This window comes from Acipenser ruthenus, chromosome 6 (genome assembly GCF_902713425.1).
Source record: "Acipenser ruthenus chromosome 6, fAciRut3.2 maternal haplotype, whole genome shotgun sequence".
Classification (NCBI taxonomy): Eukaryota; Metazoa; Chordata; class Actinopteri; order Acipenseriformes; family Acipenseridae; genus Acipenser; species Acipenser ruthenus.
Window position 1 is genome coordinate 69,830,367 of NC_081194.1, and position 16,710 is coordinate 69,847,076.

General features: G+C 36.9%; 1 protein-coding gene across 2 annotated transcripts in view; it reads left to right on the forward strand.

The window, feature by feature from the left end:
* LOC117410595 (microtubule-associated protein RP/EB family member 3-like) overlaps positions 1 to 13,371 on the forward strand; it is a 29,896-nt gene extending 16,525 nt beyond the window's left edge. Inside the window, exons 3-9 of one of the 2 annotated variants that reach the window (XM_034017263.3) lie at positions 6,464 to 6,591; positions 7,198 to 7,343; positions 8,199 to 8,355; positions 9,949 to 10,106; positions 10,919 to 11,071; positions 11,718 to 11,764; positions 12,028 to 13,371. In XM_034017263.3, coding sequence (XP_033873154.3) covers positions 6,471 to 6,591; positions 7,198 to 7,343; positions 8,199 to 8,355; positions 9,949 to 10,106; positions 10,919 to 11,071; positions 11,718 to 11,738 — 756 coding nt within the window. In that variant the 5' untranslated portion in view covers positions 6,464 to 6,470 and the 3' untranslated portion in view covers positions 11,739 to 11,764; positions 12,028 to 13,371. The remainder of the gene's footprint in view (positions 1 to 6,463; positions 6,592 to 7,197; positions 7,344 to 8,198; positions 8,356 to 9,948; positions 10,107 to 10,918; positions 11,072 to 11,717; positions 11,765 to 12,027) is intronic. The other variant, XM_034017262.3, reaches the window with a different exon arrangement.
* Positions 13,372 to 16,710: the final 3,339 nt, after the last annotated feature.

A 16,710-nucleotide genomic window follows, 5' to 3' on the forward strand; every position in this document is an offset into this window, starting at 1 on the left:
CGTTGCCTTACAGTATTGGTTTATGCCTTAATGATAAACATCTTTTTTAGTTCCATTTTGCTCATTAGATATACCATTCCTCTTGCAGTACATTATGCCCCTGGTGAAACTTTGTGTTTAATCACAAAGCTCCCATTTCTAGTTCACTGTACAATCCCATCAAACATATCTGTTCAATGACTTGCATGCTATAAAGTAGTTTTGTATTCCTTCAAGTCCACCTTTTTTTGTTATATTTTTTGTTCCCGTGGAAATCTAGTAAGACTGTCAGGCAATTTGCCCCCAGGAAGCATGTACATTTATAAAGTTTAGACATATCTGTTTTCTCCACGCTACCATTTTATTGATAATCATCATCTGCCTTCAAGCATCTACCTTCAAAAATATTTCCTAGTCAGCTTTATGTTTATTTTACTTGTTTAATGCAATGAAAGTACACAGTTTACATGTTTGTATGGTGAATGTCACAAGAGTATCCCTTTGCTAGCTCACATAACCCAGAAACAATGCACAGGTGGACATTTCATGTCCTATTAGTACTGAACATCCACATGACTGAGTAAGAGATCTCAGAGGGTATACAGTGTAAATATAATAATGTTTCTAAAAATCTGTATAGGGTGAGCTCGTTTTCAAATTCAAAATCCAGGCTTCATTGGATCTGTGTTTATTATTTTAATGCAAAGCACTTTGTAGTTTTATCCACCAATTCCAATGAATTAACTGGCAGGTGTAGATGCAAACTCACTTTATAAGTGCTGACAGGATTGAAAATCTGTTTTTATCTGTTCACACCTGCTGTATCTTCACCACAGCAACTTGTCATAAAATGTGGGTAAGAAATGGATGGCATTGCAACATAAGCATCGGGATTGACAACAGTAGCATTCTTTCGATTTTTTTTAAACATTCTTATTATCGCAAAGGAGATATATATCCAGTTACTAGTATGTAGAAATATATGTTTGAGTGTCACACTCGAGAAATTGAACCAGTTATTATGATAATCCAATTCTGATGAAATAGGTCATAGAATAGAAAACAAATATAGCTGGATTTTTTATTGGCAAAGTAAGAGTAAAGCAGTCTATAATAATTATAGGACTACAAGCTTGTGTATTGGGTTATATCAACACTCAGACAGTCAGAGGTTGAAAACTTGTGCTGATATTACTCACATATAGTATACAGACTTTAGTCATCCTATAATCATATTGTAACTTGTCACTATATTTGATCATAATTCTAAAATATATTGTGCTTTTCAGTTTAGACATTAAACATTTGATTTGTTTGTTTCACCTATAATCACTAGTGCATCGGTGTAAGTTGCTGTATAACAAATTAAAATTGTCCTTGATTACCCTTAAAAAAGTAGGACATCAGTCCCTTTAGACTGCAGTTACTGGAGCAGTATCAAAAAGCATGCTTGTAGCCTCTTTTAGTTCAGTTCTACAGGATATGACCACTGCATTCGTAAATCAAGCAGGCACGTGGTAGTGCTGTAGGTGTCTCAGAGTTTCTGCATCCCAGACTGGAACTGAGGATGGGAAATAAAGGACCACAATGGATGTCTCTACAGCATATCTCCCAGACGAACGCAGTGCATTGGTCCATGCAACCTCCTGTAGTATAGTGGCCACATGATGTAATTATGAAGTTTAAGATATCTTTGGGAGGGAGGGATGGCGATAGCCATGTTCATTTTCTAATCTTAGTAGATCTAGTTTACATCAGGGACTACACTGGTTTCCTCCTTAGGCGTCTGTACAGATCAGAGAATGAGCAATATGATCGGAGCTGTTTCAGTTCTGCCATAGGGCTACAATTATTTTCAACTCTAAATGTTATTTCCAGCTGCTGGCTGTTCGATGTTCTTAGCCTAACCAGACTTACAAGTTTTCGGATGAAGTGGAAGTGAATTCTCTATTACCTATTAGCCCTATTTGAGTATGGTCCCACTTGGCAAAGGATGACGTTGTTTATTTAAATAGTATTGTGTGGATGCATACACGTTTATTGCAGTCTGTGGTTTCAGTACATACCAGTTAATCAGACCTGCTAATGTAAAATATTTTAAAGGGGAAATAGGTTTACCAGCCAAAACCAAAACACAAACGATCAGTTCCTTACTGTAGAGCAGGGGTGTCTAACTCCTGTTCCTGGAGTGCCACAGTGTCTTCTGGTTTTCTTTCCACCCGAGCTCTCAATCACTTAATTGGTCTAATGATCTGATTAATTGGATAAATGTAACTCTTCTCTCCAGGTCTCAAAATGTTTCATAGGTCATGTACCTTGAATTAAGTGCATTTTTAAAATCATCAACTGTAAAGTACCTTAAGAAATATGAAATATGTCCAAATGAACAAATAATTAGATCAATTGTGTTAATTTGAGTGCTTAAGTTGGAATTAAAACCAGAAGACCCAGCGGCCCTTGAGGACTGGAGTTTGACACTCCTGCTGTAGGCTTTGAGCCTACACAAAACTGGATGATTAGTATGTATTAGAACATAAGAAATTCTAGAACGAGAAAAGGCCATTCGGCCCACCTATTCTCGCTCGCTTAATGCAAGCGTGGTCCGGTAACACTCAAGAGAACAAAACAAAAAAAAACCCTAACCATTTAGTTAGTAGGGGAAATGGTCTTGTTATGGTCACAGAGAGGGTTATACAGTATTGTTCATGACAGCGTCCAGTCTATTCTTGAAGGATCCGATAGTCTGCTTCAGCAACTGTCCGGCAGCCTGTTCCAATGGTTTACCACCATTTCTGTGAAAAAGCTTTCTCCCCTCGGTTCGGAATATGTTATGTGACCTGTGAAAAATAATTCTGTGCAGTTACTTTGTTAAACCCCTTGACAATTTTAAATACCTCTTCTTTCTAGGCTATACATATTCCGCTCTTTCAGTCTTTCATGTGACATACCCTTCAGTCCTGGAATTAATCGTGTTGCTCTCCTCTGTACTCTCTCCAATGCCTCAATGTCTTTCTTATGATATGGGGACCAGAACTGGACACAGTATTCTAGGTGTGGTCATTACCATAGTGAAAGATACATGAAAGTAGAATGGTTAATATGGGTATGTGCTATGCACAATCAGACATCATTTACTTTATAGGCAGGAAGTCAACTGCATCCAAGTAACCTAATCTGCACTCCTGAATCAGACACAAGTCGCCGAGCAATTTGTTAAATAATGTGTATGTCTTATATATTGCTGCTGCATTTTGTAACGTGTGTAGTAGGGGTACTGTGTTAATTTGGTTTGACAGTTTGTTAACATTACATTAAGATAACTCTAAGTAACACCCATTATTTTTGCCTCTGCCATTGTGATAGCCCGAAACACACCCGCCATCTAATTTCATAGTACATAGCGATTTAAGATTTTTGACCCGTGTTGTTTTGCTTTAGTTTTATTAACATTAGTGTGTCTGTTAGTTTACCAACATACACTTGCCTATTGTTTTGCTTTTACTTATAACAAGATTATGTTACACCTCAAAGCTCAGGAGACATCCTTGGTCAGTGGATGGCTACAGATGGCTCGAGCTAAAGAAGAATGCTTAACTAACACCAATCAATAATGTTTATGAATCTGAAGAGGTTATCAGAATTGAAACCCAGATTGTTGATTAAGGGTGGCTGTCAGTGTTTGTTTTCATTATGCACAGCCATGCTTTTTTAATGAAGTGATTATGATTTACCAAGTATAACACAATTCAGGGGGTATATTTCAGCTGCCCTTCAAATAGTAAGTAGCGGGGTTCCGAAAAATGTAGCGTTACTCATCCCCATGTGTTGCTACAACTGTTTAAATAACGTACATGTAATTTTTCATCCTGACAACTTTTTACAATTAAAACTTTAGTCTGTTTCAAAGCTCTTTTCAAAATGTCCTTTTTAGTGCACTGATAGTATAAGGATTATTTCCCACATTGTCAAACAGGTAAGACAGCAGTAATGATCCATGATGTGGTATGGAACAGAAAAGCAGAGTAGTATAGCTAGAAAAATAGCTTTGAACTTGTTTCTTCGTCAGATAATATAATTTAAGAAACGGTCATGGTTTAACATTGCAAATTATAGCTATAATAAATGCAGGTAGAGTGGAAAGAAATAAACTAGACAATAAGGAAATATGCAATTAATTTAGCTCACTTACTTCTGGAAAGCCCCACCTCGAGCACAGTACATTGGGTCTAAGTTTTTCAGCTTAGAAGAATGCAGTGTTTTGCAATTTTTTTGTTGCCGCCTTTTTTGCTTTCTTGTTCTCTACATGTTTACGACTGGCAATATGATCTTCAATGGCATTGACTTGGACATGATCAATCAAATGACAGCAACATTTGCAGAATAGTATCCCATCATCCTCATACAGATAATTTGCTGAAACATTGCTTTTTGCTTTTCTTCGTTGGTGCAGTCGCCATGTTGAGTTTCAGCAGAGACACGTGAGTGAAGTAACATGATGAATTAAAAAAACCACAACACTGCAAAATGCTATTCCCAAAATGCCTAATTCCATTCCCAATGCGTAATTCCATGATCCCCGCTATGGCGGAAAATCAGTAGCCCTACTCATGCAATTGTGATTAAACGTGGTTAACCAACCAGTGATAGCAGAATAGAGATATAGAGATACAAACTTTTTGAACAGTTTGTAAACAAATTAAAGGTCCTGATCTGTTAATTGGGGGACATACAGTATCTTATTATCTTAATATGTCAGAAGGAACACAAGGAGTGTTTTTATTTTTATTTATATATTTATTTATTTTTTAAACTTAGCCTATTTTCTTAGTGGCTGAAAAATATAACATTACTGCATTCTAAATGTTTTTTTGTTTTTTTTATTAAACTCTTGGAAAAGTAAACTTTTTTTGATAAACATTCACTACAGATCATCTTACTGCTCTATTAGCTTTCAAATGTGGATGCCAGACTTCTCAAGATATGTGTTGCTTCCAACAGGAATTAAATTCTAAAAATGGATGAAACTGGACAGGTTTCTTATTTTGTTACATTTTTAACTTTGATAGTTTAAACCCAACCACTGCACTTTTAATGACTTCTATTTTGCTTTTAGCACTGAGAATTGAGTTGGGTTTCGTGATCGCTACCTATACTATATATACTGTATGTTGAAATGTGACCTGTTACTGGTCTTCTGGTTTCTTGGCTGTCTATGGACAGGCTGGGAATAAAACTGCCTTGAACTGCTCTGTATGGACATGATTTGCCCAAGATTGCCCAGATGAGATAGAACACCTTGTGTTTCTGCAGTGCAGCTTCTATGCAAAATTTAGATTCAGATTGAATGGACAAAAGGAGATCAATAATTTCCACAAATGCGCACAGTCAGCCAAGAACTGGAATCCTCCGGCTCAGAATCAGGAGCCATTAATACAGGTTGACATTATGTGAAACTGAGGCTGTGAATGCTCAAACAGTAAACACATATACAAATCCTAAATGCAAAAAGTAAAATATTCATTTGACTATCCAGTAAATATAAATGAAGTATACTGTTTAATTGAATAAGCATAGTTAAACTTTACACAAAAGGTTTACACGTCTATTCTTGAAGATACCCTGAATTTTAATTGTATTTTTATAAGAGAATACATACTGTGGCATTTATTTTACATATGTTTTGTCAACCCCACTGCTTATAATCCAAACAAAGCAGCCAGACAAAGAACTCAAGTACCAACTGCATTTAAATTGAAATCACATTGATATTTTTTAGTGATTTGTATTTTTTTTTTTTTATCTCCATTGACAGTGATACCTAGGTCTGCACAGCACTGTGTGTGACGTTTACATGTTTCGATATCTATACTAGAGAAACAGTCGACCAATTGAGATAACAACTTCTTGTACATTTGTTACAAGACTCCATTGAACATATTATGCATGTAAATCTTAGCATAAGAGAAAAGATTTCAAGGTCACACATTTATATAATGTTATATTTATAGTCTTCCTAGGGGATATGTAGTCAAGTGAAGTCTCTCAAAACAATGGGCTTTGCCAGATACTTCTGTCAGAAGTGTGGCTGCATATAGTTTGTGTGCCTGCCTGTGTTAAACTGTTTTTTTTATGACCACAGAACAATCTAGATCACATATATAGCCTGTTATAGAGAGCAACATATCCCCAAGTATAGTGCAGGTTTCAAAGTTAATTGTTATTGTAGCTTAGAGTTCTGGAAACATCTCTGAGAGGAATGAAGTAATTCACTGCTCCATCTGGTGGTAGTGAACTGTATGTACATGCTTATACAGGTATGTGTCAACAGTTTTTCCATTAGGGTTTTTACTATAGTGAAGTAACTTTCTTAATTGCTTTGTAAATTATTGCCTCTAGCATTGTGTGCAATGACATGTTTCACCACGGTGTTATTCATGTAAAAACTGGGAGCTACAGAAAACTAAAATGTCTGTTCTCTTCACAGCTGGGGTATGGCAGTTAATGTGTATTCCACCTCTGTGACCATTGAGAACCTGAGCCGACATGATATGCTGGCATGGGTGAACGACTCGCTGCACCTTAGTTATACCAAGGTTGAGCAGCTATGTTCAGGTAAGAACATTTCAAGTAATTACAATGACTGGTGGCAAGTTTAAAGGCGGTTAAGGTATTTTAGAGGGCAGATATTGCACAAGTTTGAAACTATTATGATCAGTACTGTAGATTTGTTTAGGGACTGTATTATTCATCATAGTTTTATTAATATAATTAAATGAAATTGTATTTTTATAATCTATTTTATGAGTTTATGGTGCTATAACCCAAGTGTTGTATTTTGACAAAGGAAAAACAATAACTTTTCCAAGCCAGAATGGAGAGCAAATAGAATTCTCAAACCTGGTGCACAACAGCAACACCTGCTGGAGATCCACTACTTGAACACCTGCATTAAACAAGTCCATAGAGTACTGTTATAGTGATTGTTTCAGGCACTAGAAGGGGTCCTCTGATTAGGATTCAGTTTCTTTGGCAGTACAGATTTTTCAGACAGGTGAATACATTGATATACGATTAAGAAGAATGTTCATTTAAAATGTGTGGCAATCTCAATATAATGTTGCTGTATTTCTAACATTTCTGAAGTGATTTTTAAAAATACATTGCATAAATACTTGGCCATATTGTTGCAATAATGCCATTCCTCTTTGTCCCTCGCAGGAGCGGCATACTGCCAGTTCATGGACATGCTTTTTCCCGGTTCTGTACACCTGAAGAAAGTCAAATTCCAAGCCAAACTGGAACATGAATACATACACAACTTCAAAGTGCTGCAGGCAGCTTTTAAGAAAATGAGCATTGATAAAGTATGTTATATTATTATGCCAGCCTAAAATAATTAATCTAGATTAATCTGTACAAAGATCCATATGAGATGCTCATCAATGAAAATTGTGCCTGCTTTTGTGCTGTAGGCTTGTAATGTTTCTGCACCTTCATGGAACGGTGGATAAAAGTTATGCTTCCTAAATGGTGAATTGGGCCACCAACCCTATAGGCCACTATCATGTTGAGGGATTTTCCCATGGACCTCCCATGGATCTCTGTAAACCAAAAAAAAAAAACACATACCTTTATGAGATAATAGGTTGCCATGTTAGTTTCATGTAGACCAACTTGCAGTAAACTACACGGCAAGTAGAAAAGCAGTAGGTGAGGTGAGGTTAGGTTTCGGTGCCCCGGACCTGTTCACTACACTGTGTGTTGCCATGGGGCTTCCTTCTTTCTATGTACAGCTGAGGGAGGACATCTGATCCTGTCCAGACACCTTATCGTCAGAGTGCAGATCTTTGATACTTCTCTTATTGAGTGTTCTGACAATAGTGTTCCTCACTAGAAATGTACAATATGTGAAGGATTGTGGAAGCAGATATGTGATCACACATAACTAAGGAATGTTCTTAACGGATCTCTGTTTTAATTTAAATGGTAAATTTGCCATGTGCACCATTCTGCCTTAATCACCTGCTCCATTTTCAGTGACCACGCAAACTGATACTGTTACTTTCACACTTAGATTTTAACATTTACCTTGAGAACTCCTTGTCCAATTGTGATAAAACTTGCTAAGGGCAATCTTTTTTTATGTTACTGATGGCTCTAACTTGTAATTTGCTGTTGTGTCATGGAATGAATGTCATGAAATCTCCTTTTTGTTTCAGATAATTCCAGTTGAAAGATTAGTGAAAGGGAAGTTCCAGGACAACTTTGAGTTTGTGCAGTGGTTTAAGAAGCTCTTTGATGCAAACTATGACGGGAAGGACTATGACCCTTTACAGGCTAGGCATAGCCAGGAGGTGGTGGCTCCACACAATCCAGGTGAACAAATTTTCAATTAAACAAAGAAATCTGTTAGCTCTACAGGTGGTTTACATGGTATACATTTTGTTAGTTTTCAGAATTAAATCGGAAATTTCTAGGTGCTGCTTTCCGAAAACGGACTTTCGGAATATTCCGATACATTTTCCGAAAACTGTGTTTACATGACTTTTGATATCGGAATTAGTTTTCCGAAAACTTAGTTTTCTGAAAAATATCGGAATTCTTATGCTCATGTAAACGCACTGACTGATTCTACTGCTGTCAGAAAACAGAGGGTTGACCTGGTATTCAGTATTTTTTTTTTTTAACTTCTTGGTCAAAGCTTTCCAACCAGCCTTGTATGTAGCTGTGTGACAGTGACCTTCCTGACTGTCATAATGCTGTTTGTGAGATACAGTGTGACAGCCAGCTGGTCAGGTGGATAACAGCTGATGGTCAAGAATAATCAACCTTTATTACACTGCCACTGATTAAATGATCATAGACCATAAGATTCCCCTAAATGAAAAGAGGGCAATATTGTTTATCCCTGAAATTAATGCTGTTTTTGCTGATTCCAGTGGTTATAATGGTACTTCTCATTGATTTTTTATTTTCCAAATTAAAGGAATAATAACCCCAAATATGTGACACATTCTCAAACACAACACTGATTGAATATAGCATTTCAAATAAGTTTTATCTCAAAATCAAAATTGTTAAAAAAATATATTAAAAACTTGGTTAGCAACAAATCATTATCTTAGACTTAGATTATTTTATAGTAAGCAAACTTGTTAAATTTGCAGATGACCAAAAATAGGAGGAGTGGCAAACACTGTTGCAGCAGCAAAGGTCATTCAAAATTATCCAGACAGCATTCAGAACTGGGCAGACACATAGCACATTACATTTAATATATAAAAGTGTAAGGCACTGCATGCAAGCAGTACAAATGTCCATTATAAATACTGTAATTGAAGAAGGAATTTTTGTTGATACAGAAATGTCTTCATCTAGACAATGTGATTTCAAAAAAGGCCATCAAAATGCTTGGATATATAGTGAAAAGTGTTGAATTTAAATCAAGGGAAGTAATGTTAAAACTTTACAATGCATTAGTAAGACCTTATCTAGAATATTGTGTTCAGTACAGAAAATAGGAGGCACTTTTTTACACAGAGAATTGTGGGTCTGGAACCAACTCCCCAGTAATGTTGTTGAAGCTGACACCCTGGGATCCTTCAAGAAGCTGCTTGATAAGATTCTGGGATCAATAAGCTACTAACAACCAAACAAGCAAGATGGGCCGAATGGCCTCCTCTCGTTTGTAACCTTTCTTATGTTCTTATGTTATCAGTGCCAAAAAGGTGTTTTTTTAAGCGAAGTTCCTTTAGCGGAGCATTTACAATGGGAAAAATCTGTTTCACCATAAGGGTGTTTCCTAAGCTGAAGTGTTCCCTTAGGAGGTGTTCCTATACGCAGAGACTACTGTATTGATGAAAAAAAAAAAAAAAAAAGCATAAGGCACACATTAAAACTGAACATTTTTTAAAATCTGTTTGGCACCAGAATTACATTTTTAATCATCTTTCTGTATGTACCATTCAGTGCCACAGAGGACATCCCCAACAGCGCCCAAGAATGTGCCAGCACCTCAGAGGGTGTCCCACACAACGCCCTTCATGGGCGGCGGCAGAAAGAACACGCCTGTTGTCCGGAATGGTGCCAGCGATGCAGATACACAGATCATGGAACTCAACCAACAGGTAGAGTCCCAGGGAGGGTAAGAGGACCTTTTGCTATATGCCGAGGTACACAAGACCCGATGAGCCCTGACAAACAATAGCTCTAGCAAAGCTTTGGAAATTGGTTAAGCTCTACTTGGATTCAACATATATATTTATAACAATGGTCAAACCTGAGGTGCATGTATGTGAAGAGACAGTCCTATTGGAAGTCTGTTTCAGAAAAACTCTAAATGGAATAATTTAAAGTGTGGGTCATGTTACGGCATGTAAATTAAGGTTGAATAATTATCAATATTTACCATTCTTTTATGTACATTTTGAATCGTATAGCAAATAGAAATGTTTTTATTTGCATCTTTAAGCATTAAAAATGACCTTTTTTTGTACTTTCTTTGTCGGCAATAGTATCATTTTAGGGCATTTTAACGTCCAGTAATTTGAGATAAGGTTTGAGATAAAAACCTTAAATATTTTTGAAAAAATTCTGATCAAGCTGAAAAGACAAGAATGTGAAGACCCATCAAAATGAGGAGTGGTGGAATTATGAGCGGTTTGCCCACAATAAAAACCGCTGAAATATGGCTTTAAGTTGTCTGGAAAATAAATTTTAACATTCTAAGTGGCCTGTAATTTTAACCGAACGGGTGGAATAAAATCCGTGTAGAAAGGGAAAACAGCTCATAAAGAGTGTCACAAAGAATAAATAAAATGTCATATGATGTGAAAATTCATTTTGTTGTTGATATATACAGTACAGTACATATACAAGTATTATCATTCAAATACAAACATATATATTCAAAATGACTCTGTCATTTTTACTTTTAAAGTTAATGGAACTGAAATTGACAGTGGATGGGCTGGAGAAGGAGAGAGATTTCTACTTCAGTAAACTACGGGACATTGAGCTGATCTGCCAGGAACATGAAAGTGAAAACAATCAAGCTATCTCCAAGATTATAGAGATTCTCTACGCTACAGAGGTATTGAAATTGATTTGATGTGAACACGTTTTAAAAAGGGTATGTTTTGGATCCATGTACCAGGTAGGCATATACATACATGTTTATATGTAAATAAATACATAGATACAAGACCTATTTATTTGTGCCATAACACCACCACTCACAGATCTGTCAATCTGACTGTTAGTAAACATATGCTATTTAGTTAAGCAGCTAGTAATAGTGAGGGCCCTATTCTCCAATAATGTTGAACAAATTTGCATGGTTAGTATATGTATTATGATGTTGCCTTAGCAATGCATAAACTGATCCATAGTTTTTCTTTTTAATGTCAAGCAAGTTAGGCAAAGCCTAAGTGTAAAAATTATGGATGTTTAACTTCGCATTGCATTCTTCATAGTCATTTTTTTACTAATGTGATCGTCAAAGCAATGTCTAAATAAACATATACTGTTCTCACTTCTGCTGCGACCATTGGGGTTGAAATACATGGCTTGAGATGCACCAAAGAATGTGTAATTATGACATGTGTGCAAATTCCTTTTAAAAGGATAACCATGAACCAAAGCAACTTCTTATGTGCTGCAATTTCTTATGTTACGTCGCGGACCTAACTGAAAATCACTGTGGTGCTCAAAAGTAAATGTGCCTATTTTTGTTACAGAATACCACAGTTGATGGGTAAATCCCCTAGTGTGCAGCAGACGTTGCGTAAGTTCAACATTTCAGTAATTATTGGAGAATAGGGGCCGCAATGTTTCAGCAGTAAAGAAGCACAAAGGCTGTCTGTGCAGTTGGGGGGGGAAATGAAACCATGACATTTATATAACGGTAGCAGCAGGGGCAGTGTGGGAGGAGAGGACAGGGGGCGGTGGGGTTGATGGTTGTAAATTTAATGAGTGCTCTTCTGCCTGTGATCATACACCGTTTTGTTTCAAGGTCTTCTAAATGTATCCTTGTTCTCTCCATTTCAGGATGGCTTCGCACCTCCAGAGGATGACGACCAGGATGAATACTAAACCCAATTTTGACCCTCTGTCTTTCTTTCTCATTCTCTCTCCCGCTTGCCCACACCCCGCCTCTCTTTATCATAAAGGTACCCTAGGCTGTTTACTAGCACTACAGTTTGAGTTTTTGAGTTGTACAGCCTTTTACTGCACAATCACATAACAGCAACAGACTCCTAAACATTTCAGCATGGTGTAGATAAGTGGTAGGTAAAACAACAAACAAAACTGTAAACACTTAATGAGAAACAGAAAACACAAACATGAATCTGAATCTATTAACAGCCCTTTGCGATACTGAATTTTAGCTTCTATTTATGTCTTACTGTACATTGCAACAGGTATTCATATGATTTTAAATACAATTTACTCCTTCCCTCTACCACAACTGCTGCAGCTGTATACACCTTCCTACCACACTCCAACTGACAGACTGTATAATATTGAAGAAAGATATTTAATTTGTATTTGTTTTTCTTAATGGTTTACTTTCACTTTGCATATTGTTTTGACAGTGATCATTTGAAAAAGATTGGCTGTAAACAATGGTGATGAATTACTACAATGCAAGTCGTCTAAACTGCTTATTTGTGTTTATTGGGGGGCATTTATTTTATTTGTTATTGAGGGGCATTTATTTAAAAAAAGAAAAAGGTTTTCCAGTGAGCTGTTTGGATAGCCCTGTTTAATTGCATATCTAAAAGGCGCATGTGAATGTTTTGGCAGATGGTTAAGGGCTGGATTGGTATATTTTTTTAAGTTATTGTATTTGAATAGTCCTCAGTCAGAAAGCAGGTGGAAGTACAGTGAGATTTATATATTTTTTCAGTGTTGCAGAAAAAAATATTAAACAAAATACTGAAATTAGGGGTGTTCAGTATTCGTGCTTGAAAATCTAATATTGATTGAGTACAACATTACTGTATAACAGTTTTATTTTTAACTATGAAATGCATCTTACATTTCTACCAGTCCTACAAGGCCCGGAAGTATTACATAAGAAGCCTTATTCTTTCGGAATTAAAAAAAATGTAATATCTTATGAAAAGAACAAGAAGCATTATTAATGGTTAAATGCTTTAAATAGAAATCTGAATGATTAAGGAAGGCGCTAGCACAGTTATACCACCACGGTTATACCACCAGACTTCAATCCCTGCTTCATACAAGAAAACTACACAGACATTTGCCTTGGATATCACATACATTTTGCAACGCCTGTCTGATTAAAATGCTGTGGCCATAACAATGGTGTGCAAAACTTGCATCTGCTTTAAGTTTTAATAAATAAATAAACTTGTGTGAAAAACAGGTCTTGTCTGAATGTTATTTTTCCTGTTATTTAATTGTGATGATTTTGAAGATCAACACTTAGTAAATCGATAAAATGCTTATTTTTGTTGACACAGCGTTTGGCATCATTTACAAATACTGCCATCAGCAGTACTTGACATTACAATATGCTTCATGAAAATGCAGAAAGTTTTGATGCCTATCAGTCTGGAAGGGGTTACAAAGCCATTTCTAAGGCTCTGGGGCTCCACCGAAGCACAGTCAGAGCCATATTGTCCAAATGGAGAAAGTCTGGGACAGTAGTGAATCTTCCCAGGAGTGGCCGTCCTGCCAAAATCTCTCCAAGAGCAAGGCGTAAAATCGTCCAGGAAGTCACAAAGAACCCTAGAACAACATCCAGGGATCTGCAGGCCTCTCTTGCCTCGGCTAAGGTCAGTGTTCATGACTCCACCATCAGAAAGACACTGGGCAAAAATGGGATTCATGGCAGAGTAGCAAGGCGGAAACCATTGCTCACTAAGAAGAACATGAATGCTCATCTCAAGTTTGCCAAAAAGCACCTGTATGATCCTCAAGAATTCTGGAACAATGTTCTATGGACAGATGAGTCAAAAGTGGAACTTTATGGCCGACATGCATTCCACAGTAAGAACCTCATACCAACGGTCAAGCATGGTGGTGGTAGTGTCATGGTTTGGGGATGCTTTGCTGCATCAGGACCTGGATGCCTTGCCATCATTGAAGGAACCATGAATTCTGCTCTGTATCAGAGAATTCTACAGGAGAATGTCAGGCCATCCGTCTGTGACCTGAAGCTGAAGCGCAGCTGGGTCATGCAGCAAGACAATGATCCAAAACACACAAGCAAGTCTACATCAGAATAGTTGAAGAACAAGAAATTTAAAGTTTTGGAATGGCCTAGTCAAAGTCCAGACCTAAACCCCATTGAGATGTTGTGGCAGGACCTGAAATGAGCAGTTCATGCTCGAAAACCTACAAATGTCACTGAGTTGAAGCAGTTTCTCCACGGTGCTATGAGAGACTAATCAATAACTACAGGAAGCATTTGGTTGCAGTTATTGCTGCTAAAGGTGGCGTAACCAGTTATTGAGTCTAAGGGGGCGATTACTTTTTCACACGGGGGCATTGGGTGTTGCATAATTTTCTTTAATAAATAAATGAAATACTTATCAAATATTTGTTCACTCAGGGACCCCTTTATCTAATATTAGGTTTTGGTTGAAGATCTGATAACATTCAGTGTCAAAAATATGCAAAAATGCAGAAAAACAGACTGGGCAAATACTTTTTCACGGCACTGTATATATATATATATATATATATATATATATATATATATATATATATATATATACACACACGAATGAAGGCTATATTTGCATCTTGAACCATTCGCAAAAAGGTGATAATACCATAGTAGTGACGTCAAAAAGAGATAATTCCTCTAGAGGAAAATATGAAAATATTGAACTTTGACCCATTCGACTCCTCGAGACCATCACTTTCAATTCAAACACAAAATGTCTCGTCTTCAATCACTCGACCATACCCAGAGTACAGAAATGTTCATTAATGATCAACAAAATGAGAATACGTAAAAAAAAAAAAAAAATGTACAGCTGGTATATTCGTATCTTGGAGAAACTAAACAGATAACGACATAGAACGTCTGTACACCACTGAAAAACAATATTTAAAAAAAAAAAAAAACGAACTGTGCTGCTGAACCTCGACTTCTTAAATATTAGCATCACAAAGGTATCCATGTATTCTAAAAAATAATAGATGGGCCTCTTCACGGTCTCGTAATTTATGACATCACAGAAACCCTGGATGAAATTATTTTCCTGTAACTCACTGAAGCCCCTCTTATATACATATATATATATATATACAGTACTGTGCAAAAGTTTTAGGCAGGTGTGAAAAAATGCTGTAAAGTAAGAATGCTTTCAAAAATAGACATGTTAATAGTTTATATTTATCAATTAACAAAATGCAAAGTGAGTGAACAGAAGAAAAATCTACATCAAATCAATATTTGGTGTGACCACCCTTTGCCTTCAAAACAGCATCAATTCTTCTAGGTACACTTGCACACAGTTTTTGAAGGAACTCGGCAGGTAGGTTGGCCCAAACATCTTGGAGAACTAACCACAGTTCTTCTGTGGATTTAGGCAGCCTCAGTTGCTTCTCTCTCTTCATGTAATCCCAGACAGACTCGATGATGTTGAGATCAGGGCTCTGTGGGGGCCATACCATCACTTCCAGGACTCCTTGTTCTTCTTTACGCTGAAGATAGTTCTTAATGACTTTCGCTGTATGTTTGGGGTCGTTGTCATGCTGCAGAATAAATTTGGGGCCAATCAGATGCCTCCCTGATGGTATTGCATGATGGATAAGTATCTGCCTGTACTTCTCAGCATTGAGGAGACCATTAATTCTGACCAAATCCCCAACTCCATTTGCAGAAATGCAGCCCCAAACTTGCAAGGAACCTCCATCAAGTCAATCCACATCGCAATTGTATTCAAATCTGGGGACTGAGATGGCCAATCCATAACTTCAATCTTCCTTTTTTCAGAAATTCCTTTGTAGACTTCACAGAATGCTTAGGGTCACATTATCCTGCTGGAATACAAACTTCCATCCAGTAAGCCTTCTAGCACTGGGTAACAAATGAGAGTACAACAGGTCGCCAGTGCCTGAGGAAGAAAAACCAGCCCATACTTTCACACAACCTCTACCATGTTTAACACTGGGCATGATGAACCTTTCTTTAAATTCTCCTTTCTTCCAAACATATTGTTGCTTTCTTCGTGAAAAAAAGTTATATTTTGGATTTGTCTGACCATGAAATTTGGTTGAAGAAATCATCAGGCTTCTGCAAGTATTCAATGGAAAACTCCAATCGCTTTCTTTTGTGTATTGTTTTTAACAAAGGTTTGCATCTTGGTTTTCGCTCATGGACATTCACCTTATTAAGGTATCATGAATTGTTCGCTTGTGAATTTCTTGACCATCTTCTCTCAATTCTTGTGTCGAATCTTTTGCACTGATCACTTTCTTTGTGGTTTTTCTCATTTTTTTTTAAACTACCCATATATCTGTGACTGTGTGTGTCTGTATAAACTAAAGTGAACTAACTTCATTTCCCTACAAAAAGGTAAAACATCCTTACGTTATGCAGCATATCTCCTCTCATTTTTCCCGCACTTTAAATTTCAGGAATTGTTTGCGTAAGAGAAACCACAAACTGGAAAACTGCTCAATTTAGCAGTTCTCAGAACGTACATCCGCCTTAGCTTTAGATCGAATCTACCCCTGTGTCACAGA